The following is a 19,828-nucleotide window of genomic DNA, read 5'->3' as shown; positions in this document are numbered from 1 at the left end:
TAAAATATGTTCTCCCTTTTCAGGTTTGTATTTGGAGACTTTGATCTAGAGGCATAGTGTGTCTAGGAAAGAAAAAAAAAAACCCAAGTTTGCTTCTGGTGTAAACATTTACAGCTTCATTGAACTGAAGTGGAATTTCACCTGGGAATATGAGCAGTGACCTCAGCTGAGATGGGTAGAGCATGGAGAGAGGGCACTGGTACCTGTTGCTTACAGTTACCTGAACAGTGCCCAGAAGACCAGCAAAAAAATTGCTGATTCATTTTGTTGAGGTGGGAGGTTTGAGGAGTACTCATTTTTTGTTTCTCTAGTTCATCTAGATTTGATCTAACATTTTTGACTTTGAAAAAGGGTTGAGCTTGAGAAGTTTTTTAGAGTGGATGGTGATTTTATTTGTCTGCAACACAGATCAATGCACTTTGAATTGTATGTGTGCAAGTGGGAACTGAAGCAAAGAAACTGTAGCGCAAGTGCCAGCATTCTGCAAAATTCTGGCTAAGAAACTTGCATTAACCATTGTTTAAAATGGTGCCTCTAAAATGTATCTCAAATTATACTTAAATTTAGTCTTACAGAAGTATTTCATGTTATCTTTATGACATGTCAGATTTTAAAACCTTTAAAACTTGAACAAATCCTTCATTTAGCTGCCCGTAAGCAGCATGTTTTTTGCTTTTGTTTTGTAATTTGCTATTATACTCATGCTTGGTATGACACTTGCTTGATCTGGATTAATTTTCCATGCTGATTTGTTCTGAATGTGCCCTGTAGGCTAATGGTATATTTGCAGCCTCTCTTCTTCCTTTGTAAAATTTGCTATTTACCATTTACAGGACAGCATGTTCTCTTTGACACCTTCCAGAAGTGCCAGCTGCCTGTCGAACAGCACGACATCAGCTGTTAAAGCCTGATCCAAACCTCAGTGAAATCAGGGAACAGTAATGCAATTCAAGGTTTTTAAGGAAAGGCAATATCTTTTATTAGATCAGCTGTTACAGTTGGAAGAAAACAGACAAGCTTTCAGGCACACAAATCCTTCTTCAGGTCTGAAATAGCAGCAGTATTGCTTACACCAGCATTCCTTAGCAGTGAGACAGCTATGGTCCCAGCAAGGTTTAAAAAATGTGATTAAAAGCATTTGTATTGCATGGCCCTTCTTACTGGGGAGGGCTTCATAGCAGGACACAGGCAAACATCGTTCTTCTCTCTCCCCTTCCCAGGATACACCCTGCAAACAGGGGATACATCCTACAAGGAGAGGTAGTACAAGGTCACTTATACTTGAGAAAAAGTCTTCAATACCTTATGACTGAGCGACATCTTCTCCATAGTCACCCTGCTATTGGGAAGAACTGAGGCAAAGCTGTGGGCTTCACTGCGCAGGTGGTAACTGCAGGATCTGCGCTGGAAATTTTGGCTCCTGATGTTTACGGCTGTCCAGCAAATAGTTATGGGACCAACTGGCAGAATGAATTTTATTCCCTTTCTTGTGGTTGCTTTACAGGGAACAGTGTTTCCCAAAGTTTCTGGAGTCACAGTTGACTGAGTGGCCACCTAATCACAAAGCTTGTGATTGAAAATGCTACACAGGCAGGATGGTTCTGCAGAAAAGATGTGAGCAGCTTCCCCTAGTCTTTGGATTGCTTGTGGACACAGAATAGAAAAATAAGAAGTAACAGCCCAGTACACTGCCTGCCTACTCCTCCAGACTGCGGATCTGAACACCCTGCTTTTTCATCCTATAATAGACTTCATATTTATCTTCCTTTTTCTGTTCTGGAAATCTTCAAAAGTATGTACTAAAATCTTAGAATTAAAGAACACAGGCAGGTGCTCAAAAATTAAACATTAACATTAACTGTAACATTTATTTCTATATTCCCACACTAGGAACTGGGGTGTTAGCTGTAGCTAATATTAGGTGTTAAGAAGCTGAGGATGCTTTTTCCTTGTGTGCATATTTCCATGGTACATGGGCTGCGAGAACTTTGGATTTTGCATTCTTTCTGGAGTGTATTAATAGGTGTGTTAATTATGTGGCTTCTCTATTCAGCCCTATCTGAAGATGAAAGGTTGCATTTCAAGAAACTGTCACCACAACAAAATTGTAAATAAGTATTGACGCTTTGGAAGAAATTAAAAGGATGAACTTTTTACAAGTTTAAATTGATTAACACACAGACATGAACAACCAATGAGCACTTAATGTTGTAAACAGGAATATAATTATTGGAAAAGCTTAATTCAGAAGGAAAAATACCTCTTAAAAACAATGTAAGCCAAAAATCTTTGGTTTAAATTTTAGATCTGCTTTGGGCATTGGTGTTCTTGTGCAAAGCTCTCTTACAACTGTCTTGAAAGTCCTTAAAAGTTTAGAAATCCGTGGGACCCCTTCTTCACATGAAATACAAGTTTTTCAAATGCGGTTCTCAATCTGAATCCATCATTTAAGACACATTGTACTTAAGGATCTGAATCACCATTCTTGGCTGTGCCACTCTCAGCCTGGCCAACCTCTGATTGGTCCCTTTTATGTGTTTCTCCACCCACTGATGTCCTCAGTGACATCGCCCATGGCAAGTAGGCTGGCATCAACCACAGAATACGGTAGAAAACAGCTTCTCTTTCCTGGAGAAGGTGTTAATGGAGCAGTCATGTAGACAACCTGATTCTCTAGTGAGTCTCAGAATTTGTTTCATTCTCTTTAGTACCCCGCTGAGGAGTTTGGGTTTGAAGGCATGGCTGTGAGTGTACTGCATAACGTGGTTTCTTTTTCTTTATGTGCACAAAAAGGAAAATGATGAATTTGTCTGTGAAAGGCAAGAGCTTTATTCTCACTTGAAACTAAGAGCCTTTCATATTCCCATATATTTTAAGACACTTCCATGGTGCCAGTGTAGAATAAATAAAAACCAGGATTCTTACTTGATCCCCATAATGGTAATTGTGTAGCCATGTGGATGACCACATGCCTAACCTGCAAAATATAATTCCGCATCTGGATTCTGCAGCCACTAAAGGGCTCTGATGCTCCAGTTTTTAGACATCTTCTACAGATGGGTTTGAAATGGAAATGCAGATCCATCACTGAGTCAACCCCATGTTTAGGTTGGATCTCTTTACAAATCGATACTTGTAAAACTGTTGGGAAGGAAGAAGGGTATGAAGGAAGAAGAAGCAATGAAAACGTGAACTGCTGAGGAAAAAAGCGTCTGCTCCCAAACCATTATTTTTTACTACCTGACGCTCTTCTTTAATAGTGATGATGTTGCAGCTTTTTTCAGTCATGAAAATAGAAACAGCAGCAACAGTGTGCAGCACTCAGGTTAATGTGACAGCTACACATGAATGGTGCACATGATAAATATACATTTAAGGTCCTTTCATGCTTACCACGCCTAAATAACAGCCAGCTCTGTCTCAGTGTTCTTCCACTACTGCATTTATGGAGTAAGGGAAGGCTGCGAGGAGGGCTGGAAATGGCAGTGCTAATGAGAGCAGCAGATGTCATTGCACTTTACTCCATTTCTGCTGCCGCTGGTTATAAATTCAGGTGGGAGATGTCAAAAAGCCAAAGAAGTAAAACTCTCTTTTGTTCATTATCTCGCCCAGGAGTCGACATGTTCATATCGTCAGGCTTTCCACGATGGTAGCTTTGTCTCTTGTTGTTTCACTGAGACTTCACTCTTTTTCAGGTGCCAGGAGACAACGAGAAGCACTGGAAGCCAGTGTTAGTGGTCTTGACGGAGAAAGACCTCTTAATATACGAGAGCATGCCACGGATGAAGGAAGCTTGGTTCAGCCCTCTGCATACCTATCCCCTGCTAGCCACCAGGTACCTGTGCTTTTTTGTTACAATCGCTTCAAGAGCGGTGGGAATGGCTGAGCCATCTGGGAACAGCTACAGCTGGTGCATAGTTATATATCACACTTGAAATGTCGTGGTTTGAGAGGTAGATTCTTCTTCAATGGGCTCAGTTTAACTCCTTACTTTTCCTCCATTTCAAATTCTGGCTGAGGCTGATGGCCAGAAGCACACCAGAAGGATTATGGATGTGGCCGTCTGGCCTGGATCCAGAGGTAGGAGTGCTGAAAAAGCCAAGAGCTCGATCTCCTGACATTTCTATCTTGGTGTACAGACCTGAGGGCTTGGCAGAAGCACTCAAATTTCCAGCCACTCCTCCAGGCTGAAAAACGTGAAATTGCTGCCCGCAGTTGGATGTGCTGCTGTGGCAGTTTGCACCACCAGTTAGGGGCTTTTTGGGGCTCGCTTATGTGGTGGAGACACTTAATTTCAGCATGGCTTGTGTTCCTGCTCTAGCAAATGAATTCCTGGCTTTTTTAGCTTAAAATGGTGAGCTTGGAAGACAAATTCTTGAATCCAGATTGGAAATCTGCATTATTTCAAAGGTATCCATCAACACTAATTCAGAGAGAGCTTTCCCATGGTTGTCTTTATGCAGTGGAAACTGTCTGTTCTTCTTGATGTGAGTCTTAATCGCATTTCTCTGCCAGTATGGTCAAAGGGCTTGAGAAAGAGCTGCTGTTATATTGTTTTGGCCTTGCTACAGGCCTCTATTATAACATTTTCAATGAGTTCTCATTCAGAAGGGCTGGTAGCACATGGCCAAAAGCAGTGGGTCTCTTACTGCACTCTCATTAGTTAATTTTTGTTCTTGGTCTCTTAGTTCTCTCCGCAAATGAACTGAGGCTTTGCTGCTAAATCATTATATTAAAAAAAAAAAAAAAAAAAAATTGAACGCGGTGAATTACACTGATGGTTGTTTTGTCCCAGTCTACCTACCCGTGATGGAGCTTTCAGACTTCCTGGGAAGCTGGCTTCTGACTCACCCTTTGTTATCATAACGTGAGGCGAGAGCCCCATGCTTTGCAGCTTGCAGCCTGCTGTGCATCATGGCAGTGAAGGTCACTGAGGCCTTAGAGTTCGTGAAGCAAGAGCACCTCAGCAGAAGGTGATGCATCTCCTCCCCAGTGTTTTGGGGTGTCATTTGTACGTGGACCCAAGTCCTTCTTCTTACAGTGACTGCAGATCCTGCAGCACACCCTGCCCCTTCCTGTCCACACGTCATCACGTGTAAAGGCAGCCCTTTGGTGCGCATCACCAGCCCCCATCATCAGTGACCACTGATTTACTAGATCAGACAATCTAAGTCCTCGGCTTGAAGGGCCTGTAACTTAATTACTTTTTCTTGGGAGTTCAGATCTGATAGCAGACTGTCTTGCCTTGGGTGGGGATCATCACCTCCTTGTCCAATGCAATTCCTGTGTGAATGGAGGAGCATTGGCCTTCAGGCTGGAGGGGAATGAGAAGTTGCTCGACACAGGTCACAGGTCAGGCTGCTGAAGGGTCTTTACGGACTGGGAAAACAATCTGTAAGGAAGATGGGATGCAGTTCAGAAAGCACAAAGTTCAGTGCTGGGGAATAATCAGCTGCGCTGGGTTGGAGTGGAGAACAATTGACAAAGTAGTTACTGTGCCAGGAGGCGTCTGGGCAGTGTGGTGAAATTGTTTAAATCTACGGTGTTATGTTGTTGAGAAAACAAAGACAATCATCTTGGGTTATAGCAAAACTGTTGCATGTTGGGCAGATGTGGTAATCTAACTACAGAGCATGAGTAAACCCTCAGGTGATACACCACCTTCATGTGAGGCATTGCAGTTCCAAAAAGATGCCAGTTAACTGTAGAAGGTCTGGAATAAAGCAATACAAATGTAGAAAACACTATCAGTAGGGGAATACTTAAGAAACCTTAGCTGTTTAACCTAGAGAAGTCCATGGAAAACATGTCAACAGTTTTCAAGTATGAAAATGAGACGCAGGGAGGACAAGAGACCATGTTCTCCAGGTCCCTGCTGGATACAACAGGACATAGTTGGCTGCATTTGTGGCAGCGGGGGTTCAGGTTAGGTCCTGGCATACACTTGGTGTGCAGGTGAGATACTGGATTAAATTCTTTAGGAAAGGTGTATGATCCTCATCACTGGGGACTTTGAAGGATGGGTGACACTGTAAGCCTCAGGAGTGTGTTGGCATGGTTAGCCCTGCTCTGGGAAGGGATGCGCTGGGTGACCTCCTGAGAACCATTCCAGCCCTATCTCTGGGATTTCTTACTAGTATTGCTGTGAATTTAACACTCGGGTAAAAAGACAGCAGATGTGCCAAACCTGACATTCAGAATGGAGTTGCAATCTGATAAATACATATAAATACATGAATCCCCAAGGTGAGCAGAGTACCTAAATTGACAGATTCCCTAAATCATTACACCTACTGTTTTGGATGATTTTGATTAAAACCCTGCAGGATTCTGCTTTTATGATCAGTCACACTGAGTACAGTTATACCAAAAAATTACACCAGGTTTGCTGTTGGTATTGACTGCTGTGTTCATGCTCGGTCAGTGATTACCTTCCTCATGATGGGTTTTTTAATCCCCTCCGTGCACTGATCAGTGCAATTTAGAACTTTTCACCTGGAAAGTTTGCAGACCACATGTTGTAATCTTGGCTGCTCCCATCTTTCATATTTTTATGAGTCCTTGGGAAAAATTTTTGCTTAGCTAATGCATATTTGAAAAGCTGCTGAAACTGGAAAACTTCAGTGCCAGATACTGTACAGAGTCATGCTTAATCTACCCTAGACATAATGAGCAGAGAAAATTGGAAAGTGGTAGAAGGATTACAATCTTCCTACAATATTTTAACAGCAGAATTTCAACATGCCCTTTCTGTTTGTTGATAAGTTTGCCTTCAACCTATGGATGCTATTAAGACCTAAAAATATTTTCCAGTCAGTCTTTCCCAGTTTTGTGCGGCATGTAAGTAATAGCTCAAATAAAACTGAGATCAGGAGATTTAAGTTGCTCCTTTAAATCTCTGCACTGGCAGGCAGAGCACTGGCTCGTAGCCCTGACTCCAAGGACCTGTTTGTCATAATCTCTGTTTCAGTGTTTCCTTATGCCTGAATAACAGTGCCTCCCTCTAGCATGGGAACGGGGCTTAAGTAATTACATCTTAAATGTTTGCAATCAAATTGTGTTATCTATCATAGCCAGATACAAAATGGGAAAAAAAAAAAAAAGGCAACCCATGTTGGACTCTGATCAGACAAGTAGCTTTTGTGTGAAGCTGAGGTCTGTAACCAGAAAGTATTAAAGCAGTTTGATAGTTAATGCCATGGAAAGCTGGGAAAGGAGTTTGGGCACCAATTAGTCATCTGCTCTGCAAGCAGAGAGAGGGGCAGGCGGGGAGCACTGGGGGCCCTGAGCACCCCAGGGAAGGTGTGTGAGGTGGCGTGCAAGCAGGGCAAGTTCTCCACTCGTCTTCCCAGGGCAGTGAGGGTGGTTGTGGCTCCCTCCATGCGGAGCTCGGATGAATGAGGGCCTGTGCACAGGTTTCCAGAGAGTACAGCCATTCCAGAGCAGGTTTCAAATGCTAAGTCAGGGGTAAGGAGTGGCTTCAACATAAGAAAGGTCAGATGATAGTGGCTTTCTACTGGGCAGAGCTGCATGACTGTGGATGAACTTGTATCATGGCCTCTTCTGAGATAAATCTCAAATGAGCCGCTGAACACTTGCTTTGAATGTCAGTGCTGCCTTTGGTGTCCTTTTTGAAAAGGCCATTAGATTCTGCTGTTGCAGTAAATGGTTGAAACTCTTTTCACAGCATTAGAATGAGAAGCAGGTCCCAGTGAGTCTCACCCAGCAGCAGCACTTCACGTTGGACCGTACCCATCCCGCTATCACACGTTTGCAAAGAATAATGCTAAAAACCTCCACAAAACATAGAGAGACAAGGGAGAAATTAGAGAAGATTAAAAGTGTCTCCCTGGCTCCCTGGAGCATGCCAGGAGTTGCATTTTACAGCTGCTGCCTGCTATCTACACGCTGTGAAGACTTGATCGTGACCAACCTTCTCCTGCCCTCTTGCGGCTTTGGCTGCTCCAGGGAAGCGTGCTCGGGCTCCTGCATACTCAAAGACATCTCAGAAACCTCTACCGAGGCCAGTAACCTTCAGGGATTACAGCTAAATATTACCAGAGCTGGCCCTGGGGTGCCCTATGGGGTGCAGCGTGCACCACACACACAACCTCCGCTGCGGTCGAGTGACAGGAGGCGGGGGCGAGGGGAAGCCTTCTGTGAAGTTTCTAAGACTATTTTTTGCCTTTTAAGGTATTTTTGTGGTCTTTAGGATAAAATACCTTTTATGTAAATGAAATGGCTTCCGTGAATGCAACTTTATTAAAGACTGGGGATCCTTTGACCTGTACCGAAATACATCAGTACTGATAGCTGATAAATAAATACTATCAAATGTTCCCCTGTATATTTGTCTAGTTCATGTTTAACTGCATGATTTTCAAAAGCACAATCTGGAGTTGTATGATAGAAAAAGATTTTTACATAGTGAGACTGAATTTTTAATAATGAGGGGATAATGCGAATGAGAAGGCAGGCAAGAAACAATGTTCATATTGGATGTGTCCACATACTTTAACTTGTAAAGTATATCTTCATTCTATCCATATGCTGAAAAACCTACAATGCCAGTGCTATGGATAAAGCATGAAGATGTAGGAGAGCAGGGGGGTGGATTTGAAAGGAAATAAAATATTGGAACCACCTGTCTGTCACGTATTCAGTATCACAAGTATTAGAAAACAATTTTTGGTACAGCTGATGAGCACTGTATAAAAGAGGAGGGATAACACAGGGAGAAGCTGCGATGATAGTTTTACTTTTAATTACAAAATTGATGTGATTTTTCAGGCTGCTTTCCTGTGATTGTCCATCCCCACTGCCCCGGTAGCAGAAGGCAGCGTGAGAGCAGCAGCCCTGCCTGCGCCTGAGTGACTGGATGGGGCCAGGCAGCAGCAGGAGTCACTGGAGATTTCAGTTCCCGATCCCCTGCCTTAATTATCAAGATGCAGCTTCTCCTCGGAGTTTGCACCTCCTCACGCCAAATCAAAGTGAATAAAAGTTTTTGGGCTGTTAGTTTGCCACTGACTCCCCAATGGCAAAATGTGCCTGGGGTGCAGTTAGAATCATAGAATCATTTAGGTTGGAAAGGACCTTTAAGATCATCGAGTCCAACCATTAACCTAATACTGCCAAGTCCACCACTAACCTGTGTCCCTAAGTGCCACATCTACACCTCTTTTAAATACCTCCAGGGATGGGTACTGTCATGGTTTAACCCCAGCTGGCAACTAAGCACCACGCAGCAGCTTGCTCACCCTTACCTCCCCCCCTCCCACCCTGGTGGGATGGGGGAAAGAATTGGGGAAAAAAAAGTAAAACCCATGGGTTGAGATAAAGGCAGTTTAATAGGACAGCAGAGGAAGAGAAAAATAATAATAAAAATAATGATAAAAGTATATATAAAACAAGTGATGGACAATGCATTTGCTCACCACCCACCAACCGATGCCCAGGCAGTCCCTGAGCAGCAATCGCTTCCCCCAGCCAGCTCCCCCCAGCTTATATACTGAGCATGACATCATATGGTATGGAATAGCCCTTTGGGCAGTTGGGGTCAGCTGTCCTGGCTGTGCCCCCTCCCAGCTTCTTGTGCACCTGGCAGAGCATGGGAAGCTGAAAAGTCCTTGACTGGTATAAGCAGTACTCAGCAACAACTAAAACAACAGCGTGTTATCAGCATTATTCTCATACAAAATCTAAAACACAGCACTATGCCAGCTACTGGGAAGAAAATTAACTCTATCCCAGCTGAAACCAGGACAGGACTCAACCGCTTCCTGTTCCAATGCTTGACCACCCTTTCAGTGAAGAATTGTTTCCGAAGATCCAATCTAAACCTCCCCTGGTGCAACTTGAGGCCATTTCCTCTCATCCTATCGCTAACTACTTGGGAGAAGAGACCAACACCCACCTCGCTACAACCTCCTTTCAGGTAGTTGTAGAGAGCGATAAGGTCTCCCCTCAGCCTCCTCTTCTCCAGGCTAAACAACCCCAGTTCCCTCAGCCGCTCCTCATAAGGCCTGTGCTCCAGACCCTTCACCAGCCTCGTTGCCCTTCTCTGGACACGCTCCAGCACCTCAATGTCTTTCTTGTGTTGAGGGGCCCAAAACTGGACACAGTATTCCAGTCTCCAAAACACACATCAGTGTCGAGTACAGGGGGATGATCACTTCCCTGCTCCTGCTGGCCACACCATTCCTGATACAAAAGGCCCTGAGAATCAAAGCTGAGCAGGGCGTTAACACAGACCTTCTGGAGGCAGAAAAAGCATTTGGAGAGGGTGGCGGTGCCTCTCTGGAAGAGGCTTTCCTGTCCAGACACAGGGCAGGACAGCTCTGCCTGGGATACTCTGCCACTTCCCTCCTGGGACCATGAAATCAAGGCAGATGCTCAAAATCCAAAGGAAGTTACCATGAACCTGAGCATGAACAAATCTTGCAAACATTCTAGCAGGGTATGAAAGAGGGATGTATCTGTTCAGTACAATGCGCATCCCAAATGTCAGCATGGACTGCCAGGGAAATGGGGAAAATCTCAGATGCCCTATGGTTACTGTTTCAATAACTGAAAGCTAAAGTTGTGCTTTTTTCTTTCCTTTCTGTTTTTTTTCCTGTTAAAACATCCCTGTTTGATGGCATACTTCTACAGTGTCAGCTAACAGGCAACTATTCTTCCAGATGCAAAACAATAATTTGAGGGTGAATTAGCATTCAGTAGATGATTAGTATAATCTAATGTTTTATGCTTCAGCACAAGTATTCTACTACCATGCTACATACTTACTTTATAGTCTCTCATGAAGTACATTGTTTGCCTATAGAAAGGGAAACAGAAGGCACAAGCTTTTCAGAAGAATTTCCATGGTTTCATTTTGTGAATCTCTCTGAGGCTTAGTGCCTGGGTCTCAAAGAGTGATGAACTCCTCTGGATTATTATTTTCATCTGATTCAGTGTCATGTCCCTGAGTGAATCCTGTGTTCACTGTCCACACTTCTGCAGGAAAAAAACCCAAAAGGACAGTCTTAAAGAAGAATTAAATCTTATGAGGTATTGATTTTCTCACTCAAAAATATTCACTGCAATTAGTGTTTGCCCAGCTGAACAAACCTTTCCTGGTCATGGGAGATCAGCTGTTGATGCCAGGCAAAAAAAATGTTAATTGCAACAAAATGTGAGAGAATTTCAGATTACAAATAGCTGCAGCATTTTGCGTTTTGCAGGTTCCTTATGGGAAAAGTATGTACAAGACAGAACTTTGGCATCTGCGTATTTTACAGAACTTCTTACTTTATCTGACAGCGTTTGTCATTTAATTTGTCTGCAGATATTTAAGCTTTATGGCAACTGCAGCCTCATACTGAAAGTTGGATTCAGCTGCCTCATCTGAGCGAGCGCTTGTAACTGTGCACTAAACCCCATTGCCACAGACCAGTGATTTTTCTTGGTTCCTCATCCAAAGAGGTGTTTTCCACAATTCTTTAGGAATTTAGGGCCCTCTGGGACATCCCCATCATCAGCTGCATGTCTGGCTGCTTCAGTACTCACTGCTTTGGACCTTCACTCTTCTATGTGTCACTAGGAGTCACTTTAGGCTCAAATACAGAGGAGATACAGTTCTCATGCTCCCAGCCACATGCATTTAGGAACGTACAGAGCAGAGCTGTGCTCAGATGATTTTGGTGCAGTGCATTGTGTCAGCGTTATAATTCCCTGATGTGTTTTCAAATCCAATTGCAGGTTGGTCCATTCTGGCCCAGGAAAAGGCTCACCGCAGTCGGGGGTGGATTTGTCTTTCGCAACCCGTACTGGTACAAGGCAAGGGATTGAAACCCATCTGTTCAGGACAGAGACTAGCCGAGACCTCTCACTGTGGACGAGGAGCATAGTGCAGGGCTGCCACAATTCTGCAGAGCTCATCACGGAAATCACCACATGTGAGTAATGCCTGCAGCGCTGCATCTCCACACCTCCTTCTGACACTCGTAGGTAGTTCAAGCTCCTTCTGCTAGAGGTGATTCATTTAGAAAAATGTGCATATTTAGGGTTCTATGTGTTTACTGTCCCCTTGGTTTCAGTTCCAGCTGGTGTGGTACCTGTGGCCACAGTACCTGTGGACACAGTCACTGTCGTTCTGGCTTTTGGTCTTGTTTTCGGCATGTTGTTTCAGACACAAGTCTGTAGTCAGCCATATAGGGCTGCGTGTCACAGAGGATTCATTATCAGAGGTTTGTCCAGGAACCCACAGAAAAGAGCGTTTTTCTGGGATTCAGGAGACTCCTGAGAGCCTGGCATGAGTTTCTTCTGCAGAGGGAGGAGGCAGAGGAGGACCGGCACATTCCCAAGCGTGAATTGGTCATTTATTCACCCAGCTCTGCACAATTCAGAAGAGTAAAAAAATTACAAACCAGTCCAATAGTCACATTTTGACGGCTAGTCATTTCCCAACCTGAACATCAGGGTGTCATTTCTCAGCACCTCTCTGCATGCAAAATCGACTGGAATAAAAGTAATCGGCTGTAGATGCTCTGGAGCAATGCCCCGTTCCGCCAGGTAGCTGCTAGCCTGGGGTGGCTCTGGGGCTTTGAGGCTGTGCCTTTCTCTTGAGTGCCCCCACGATTTGGCAGTCTTTCCCCCACTAGCTCTCCAGTTGACAGAGCTGTTAAAGTTGAACATTATCTCCACTCGTTGCCTAAAAAATATGGGACCTGATGAGATGCATCCCAGAGTCCTGAGGGAATTGGCTGATGTAGTTGCCAAGCCACTCTCCATGATATTTGAAAAGTCATGGCAGTCAGGTGAAGTCCCTGCTGACTGGAAAAAGGGAAACGTTGTGCCCATTTTTAAAAAGGGAAGAAAGGAGGACCCTGGGAACTATCGACCTGTCAGCCTCACCTCTGTGCCTGGGAAGATCATGGAGCAGATCCTCCTAGAAGCTATGCTCAAGTACATGGAGGATAGAGAGGAGATTCAAGACAGCCAGAATGGATTCACCAAGGGCAAGTCCTGCCTGACCAACTTAGTGGCTTTCTATGAAGGAGTGACTGCATCAGTGGACAAGGGAAAAGTAATGGATGTCATCTATTTGGACTTCCGTAAAGCCTTCGACATGGTCCCCTACAACATCTATCTCTCTCTAAATTGGGGAGATATGGATTTGATGGGTGGACTGTTCGATGGATAAGGAATTGGCTGGGTGGTTGCATCCAGAGGGTCGTGGTCAATGGCTCGATGTCCACATGGAGACCGGTGACAAGTGGGGTCCCTCAGGGGTCCGTACTGGGACCGGTGCTATTTAACATCTTCATCAATGACATAGACAGTGGGATCGAGTGCACCCTCAGCAAGTTTGCAGGCGACACCAAGCTGAGTGGTGTGGTTGACACACCAGGAGGACGAGATGTCATCCAGAGGAACCTGGAGAAGCTGGAGAGGTGGGCCTGTGTGAACCTCATGAGGTTCAACAAGGCCAAGTGCAAGGTCCTGCACCTGGGACGGGGCAACCCCCGGTATCAGTACAGGTTGGGGGATGAAGAGATTGAGAGCAGCCCTGCGGAGAAGGACTTGGGGGTACTGGTGGATGAAAAGCTGGACATGAGCCGGCAATGTGCGCTTGCAGCCCAGAAAGCCAACCGTATCCTGGGCTGCATCAAAAGACACGTGGCCAGCAGGTCGAGGGAGGTGATTCTGCCCCTCTACTCTGCTCTGGTGAGACCTCACCTGGAGCACTGCGTCCAGCTCTGGGGCCCTCAGCACAAGAAGGACATGGAGCTGCTGGAGCGGGTCCAGAGGAGGGCCACCAAAATGATCCGAGGGCTGGAACACCTCTCCTGTGAGGACAGGCTGGGAGATTTGGGATTGTTCAGCCTGGAGAAGAGAAGGCTGCGAGGAGACCTTATTGCAACCTTCCAGTACTTAAAGGGGGCCTACAGGAAAGATGGGGAGAATCTTTTTAGCAAGGCCTGTTGTGACAGGACAAGGAATAATGGATTTAAACTAAAGAAGAATAGATTTAGACTAGATATTAGAAAGAAATTTTTTACAATGGGGGTGGTGAAGCATTGGACCAGGTTGCCCAGAGAGGTGGTAGAGGCCCCATCCCTGGCAACATTCAAGGTCAGGTTGGATGGGGCTCTGAGCAACCTGATCTGGTTAAAGCTGTCCCTGCTCAGTGCAGGGGGGTTGGGCTGGATGACCTCTAAAGGTCCCTTCCAACCCAAAGCATTCTATGATTCTATGAAAATGTGAGAGCAAGAGCCAGAGCACAGATCTGCTCCACGACAAAGGGCAGCTCTGATTTTGTGAAGCCGTCAGGTACAGCCACGTGCTGCTGAGCAGGAGGACGCCTGCCTGTACGCTGCCAGGCTCCATGCCTCGCGGGGAGCTCAGGCTGCTTTGTCAGGGCATCTGACGTGGAAACCAACCAGAGCATTTGTTCAGTGGGAACCACCTCGAGGGCATGTCCATGTCCTCAGCCCAGTGACATGGATGCCTTTCTTTCCAAAAGCAGGAGGAGGGCATCAGCCCCTTCTTTTATTGCGGTGCTTTTATGCCAGTGCCAAGGACCCTTCTTGGCAGAATTGTTCACAGGGAGGTGGTGGAAAAGACAATTTGGGCTGTGAACACCTAAACTCTTCATTTTTTAATTTGGATCATGGTCTATGTTTCTGAGCTGAGGGGAAGATGCAGACCTTCCGCTTCAGTAGCTATTATATACAATTATCTGGGCCCTTTTTCAATTACCACGACACTAATGAGGACTCAGGAGTGTCTTCATCTTTGTCAAAATACTTCAGGGAAATCCTTTACAGCTTCTAATTTTCCCATGCATTGTGCACCACATTTATTGATTTTGGCTGTGTCTGTCAGGCCTAAGAAGAAGAGTAGCTGTGACTTTGTCAAGTTTGGAAGGAGGAAATGCCAGCCTGAGCCTTCTTGAACTTCAGTAGATTGTTTTTGTGTCAGCATGTAGGTGTGCGCTGCAACACGAAGAACACAGCAAGTAACTGAAAGGACTGACATCAGTACTGCTACTGCCGAGCACAATTGTAGTCTGTGTGTTTACACCATAACTAACAAACCTTGCTTGGACCTTGCATAACAGAAAGATTTCTGTTGTTTTTCCAAATCTGCAGGTTTATAGTTAGAGCATGATTAGCCCAGTTTTAGGAAAGGTTAGTTTCCACAAGATAATATTGAGATTGAACGTAAAATGCAGACAGCAGCAGCCTAATGGAATTTGTTGCTTTTAAGAACGTTACAGACTAAATTTTGTTTCCTTCTTCAGCTTGCACATATAAAAGCCAGGAGTGCCGTTTGACCATCCATTATGAACATGGATTCTCTCTTACCACTGAACTGCAAGATGGTGCCTTCTCTAAGACAATTGCACAATATCCCTACGAAAAACTGAAAATGTCCTCAGATGATGGGATAAGGATGCTTTATTTAGACTTTGGAGGAAAGGATGGAGAAATTGTAAGTACTGTGTTTAGCAAAGGGATGTATGTTACCATCTCTTTGGTGGTCCTTCAGGCTGTGGGGGTGGAGAAACACTAATGGAAGTTGGACTAGACGATCGTTGTAAGTCCCCTTCAACTGAAATACTCTGTTCTCTTCTGTTCTAATAACAGCCGGCCAGTACGAGTTTCCAGTGCCAGTATTTAGCCACGGTGCTTTCTAGTATGGCATGACGATCTGGCTTTAGAGGGAGATAAACTAAAAAGAGAGATAAACTGGTAAAACCATGCAAAGAGGGATGAAAGATTTCTTACATTTAAGAACAAATTGTATCTTTAGATAGCCAGGTGTTAGAATTTTTATATGTACACATTTCACTTTTTAAATGATTGCAGGTGGAAGAACTTAAGAATGAGATATTATTAATTCCAAAGTACACATAGGGACTTTATATTATGACAGCAAGCCATGTTTTAGACATTTTTGAACATCTAGTTGATGAAAAATATTGAAGACTATAGATGTAGTGCAAACTGTCTGCTTAGGCCTCTAAGTTAGCTGTCATGATGCCTAAAAATAAAGTACTTATCCCTATGAGCAGTTTATACTATAAATTATGTATGCAAACATGGTCTTTCCTGCCAGATTTTTTCAGCAGTTCCTGAGCACGTAGGGTGCTTAATTCTTCACATCACCTTTGACAACATATACTCTGCAAACTGCTTGTTGTCAGGCTTTCAGAAGGGAATTTGTTACTAGCTCTCAGTAAGGTTGATACATGACTGGTGGAAAGGCAAATCTGGTTTGTTTTGATGTGAACCTACTGCTGAACCTTCTGCCCACACTGTCAAGTCTGTCATGCTTAGCAAGCATGTGGTGAGATCATCTGAACCTTGACTACGGGGAAAAAAAAAGTCTCAGATTGGTCTCACTGCTGTCTGCGTGAACAGAGGAGCAACCGTGCAGCATCCGCTGAGGGTGCAGTATCCTGGCTTCAGCCATGACCAACAGCAGATGCACTGGGTATTGGACACAGCATTCCCACCACCATCCCTGGTCAAAAACAGAGCCTGAAAAGATGGAGGGGTTGAACGTCTTGGAAGACTGCTTGCAGCATCTGACTCGGTTTGCTGCTGCTTACCCAGGTGGATGCAAGCCCAGAGGCACCAAGATCTCATCTGCTCTCAAGATGCTTATTACTTACTTCTAGTAACCTAAATATTTGCAGCTGTATGCAAAGAAAAGACAATACGTTGTAATAAAGGGTTGCTATTAATAGAAGCCTGTTCAAAATACCAGACAGCAATTAATCAAGTACTCTGTAAATGATTGCTTGTTTGAGCTGTAATCTAATCTAATCATTGTCAACTTGATTTCTTTCTGTACTTCCAGCAACTGGACCTTCATTCCTGTCCAAAACCAATTGTGTTCATCATTCATTCCTTCCTGTCAGCAAAGATTACAAGACTTGGCTTGGTGGCGTAAGCGGGATACATCTGTTTCTTCCAAGAAAGACGGAGCGACCATGCTAATCTGAAGTACAGTCAACAGCAGCAACCTGTATGGCTAGCAGCGTACACCAGCCGGGGGCTCCGTACTGGGCCTTGGTCATTTCTGCAGTCTTCCAAGGCCCAGGTTTCATTTTGATCAGCTAAAAAGGTGGCATGACAAGTAGAATGGCGGATTTCATTGTAAATAATGGGATTTTAAAATCCCATATGAGACAGTAAAAGCATGTAGTACCATACGTGTAAATGTTTCAGAATCATAAATTGTGCCTATTTCGATGTCCTTGTTTATATAGAATAAGTAAAGGGCTAAGCAGACAAGAGTGGGTGTTGGTTGTGATGCAAGCTCAAGGTTGTTTGAATAGAAGTTCTCCAAACAAGATTGTCCCACCACCCAAAAGTAAAATATTTTTTCTGTTCTAACCTGTGCACCACCTACAGATTTGTCTTTTGGAGCGCTGTCAGAACCTGTTGCTTAAATACCCAGCAGAGCATGCAAATATGCACCTTTGAGTAGGATGCTCTAAAGCAACGGAGCTGTCGTCAGTGAACAGCTGGAGGGTTCCTGCCGAGGGGCACTTTGAAATTAAATGATAAAGACATCTTGTGTACATTCCTAGCGATGGACCCAAAACAAGACCAGCTATAGCGATGTATTGGGAGCCGGTTGTCGGTGGGGCGTAGGTAGGAGCGTCCTCAAGTTACCTGAATCCATGTTGAAGTGTGACCTAAGCTTCTGCCAGCACGTTTCCCCAGCAGAGTTTTCCACCAGAAAGCCATGCTGACCCCTACCCCAACCCCATATACCCCTCAGCTCTGCCGAGGCTGGTTGGGTGGTCTTGATAGAAGAACAAATGTGAGGAATGAGGCAGACTTGATTTTTTGGGGGTTGTGTTTTTGGTTTGGGTTTTGTTTTTTTTTTTAGTTTTCTAAATTAGATCAGAAAAGTTATTCAAGCAGCTCCACAACAGTGAGGAAACAAACCGGGGCAGGGATGTGAGCTGCACTGCCAGAAAAGCCTTAATATGGAGGGAACTGCTCCTCTGAGGATGGCTTGGCAAGTCTGGATTTATTCCGTGCTGGTGAAACGTAAGGCGTTCACCTCCATACCCATAACTTGCTAGTTCCTGCTTTGCACCACAGCTTACTGTTTTTAACTCAAAACACGTGAATCGCCGAGTTTCGGCCTTGTTCCCAGTTGTGTTGGGCACAAAGCGGGCAGCAGGCAGGAGCGCTGACCTTCATCGCCAGAGATAATACACACAGCTTGCACCTGGAACTACTAACTTGGCTTAATGTGGTTGCCTGGGAACGGAAAGAAGCAGAACAGGGATGGCATTTGTGTTGCTCTTATTTTGTAAACAGAACTGCTTCATATAGGGGTGGGGTTTTTGTTTGCTTTTAGAGTTTTGCCCTAAATTCACACTTTGAAGGACAGGAATTGTACAGGAAGTAATAAAGCCGAGGTTTGTGGAAGTTCACTTGTCATATTACAACACTTCTTTTATTCTTGAGAAAGCACCTAAGCTTCAACTTAGCATCACTTGGCTGGGAAAGAGGAAAATTAAAAACACAGTTTGGTTCCATGTTGTTTTTAAGCTAAGTCTTGAGCGCTAAGTGTAAGTCACGCTGTTTATTCACAGCACAGGAATTAGTTCCTGGTGGTTTCCGTAGGTATCTTAATCATTAAATCGAATTAAAAAATTAAGATGATGGGCTGAATTTACAAACACAGAAAATAATCATTGAAGAACGACAGCAAAACCGCCATTTGGAGGAGCATCCCCACTCCCAGCACCTCTCACCAGTCAAAAGCAAGCCTGGGAGGGGGCTCACCTAGCTGTGAACTTTGGGTTTACTGTCCCGGTACTTGCATTTAAAAATGAATTCCTCATATAAATTCACAGGGTAGGAGATGACATGTTACATAACTTACCAATGGGTTCCAAATGGACATTTCTCATCTAGTGACCACCGCCGTTCACAGAACGTTCTATAGGAGTTACTTGGGTCTACTTTGGCTTGGAAGCTTCTAGAACACCTGAGAAGCTGAGAGCAGTCGGTACGCTGGGGGACTGGGTCTTTGAGCAGGAGCTCACACCGCATCGTCAAGTACACCTTTGTGTGAAGTTTCTAAAAAGCGGTTCCAGACATTTGTATTGCTGTTCCAAAGTATAACTTCAAAATTTGGATGCAGGCTCCTATAAAAGTTCCAGAGGTTAAAGTGAAAACACGCATGCTGTGGGGTAGGTTAAATACATATGTAAAGTATACTGCAGTATTTCCTTATTCCTTTAACACTTATCAGTCACTGGAATGCTATACCTAATGTGTAGACGTGGTGCTTAGGGACACGGTTTAGTGGTGGACTTGGCAGTGCTAGGTTAACGGTTGGACTCGATGATCTTAAAGGTCTTTTCCAACCCAAACAATTTTATGATTCTATGATTTTATGTATGTGCATTGTAAATATTACAAATTCCTATATTAGTACCAACAATTAAATGACACAATATGTAATCTAAGGTGCTCAGTACTATATGAAGTATAAGTGAATAACTAAACAGTTTGCAAAGAAAATTCATATTATATATATTTATAGAAAAAATAATGATAATTACAGATGCTATTTCTTCATTTTCAGATTTTGGACTGATTCATATTTGGATGGGATAGACAAATGAAATATGGACCTACTCCACATTTATAAGAGTATAGTGAATATTTATATTTTAGAGGAAAAGAATATATTTAATAAAGTCATTTATTGGATTTTTGTGAGGTGAGCTTACTTTGTACCCAAACGCACTGTTTGGAAGGCTGTCCTTTGGTTTTGGGCTGAGGAAAAATACATTTTAAAC

The 19,828-nt window shown here is 44.0% G+C and overlaps 1 protein-coding gene across 1 annotated transcript in view; it reads left to right on the top strand.

Moving 5' to 3' along the window:
• Positions 1–16,944, top strand: part of SNTB1 (syntrophin beta 1) — a 115,254-nt gene extending 98,310 nt beyond the window's left edge. The window contains exons 4-7 of the mRNA XM_075705687.1: positions 3,696–3,835; positions 11,740–11,936; positions 15,287–15,477; positions 16,852–16,944. Of these exons, the coding sequence (XP_075561802.1) occupies positions 3,696–3,835; positions 11,740–11,936; positions 15,287–15,477; positions 16,852–16,944 (621 nt within the window). The remainder of the gene's footprint in view (positions 1–3,695; positions 3,836–11,739; positions 11,937–15,286; positions 15,478–16,851) is intronic.
• The last annotated feature ends 2,884 nt before the right edge of the window (positions 16,945–19,828 follow it).

This window comes from Pelecanus crispus, chromosome 2 (assembly GCF_030463565.1).
Source record: "Pelecanus crispus isolate bPelCri1 chromosome 2, bPelCri1.pri, whole genome shotgun sequence".
NCBI classification, from domain to species: Eukaryota; Metazoa; Chordata; class Aves; order Pelecaniformes; family Pelecanidae; genus Pelecanus; species Pelecanus crispus.
Note: the sequence above shows the minus strand (reverse complement) of the source record. Positions and strands in the feature narration are given on the sequence as shown.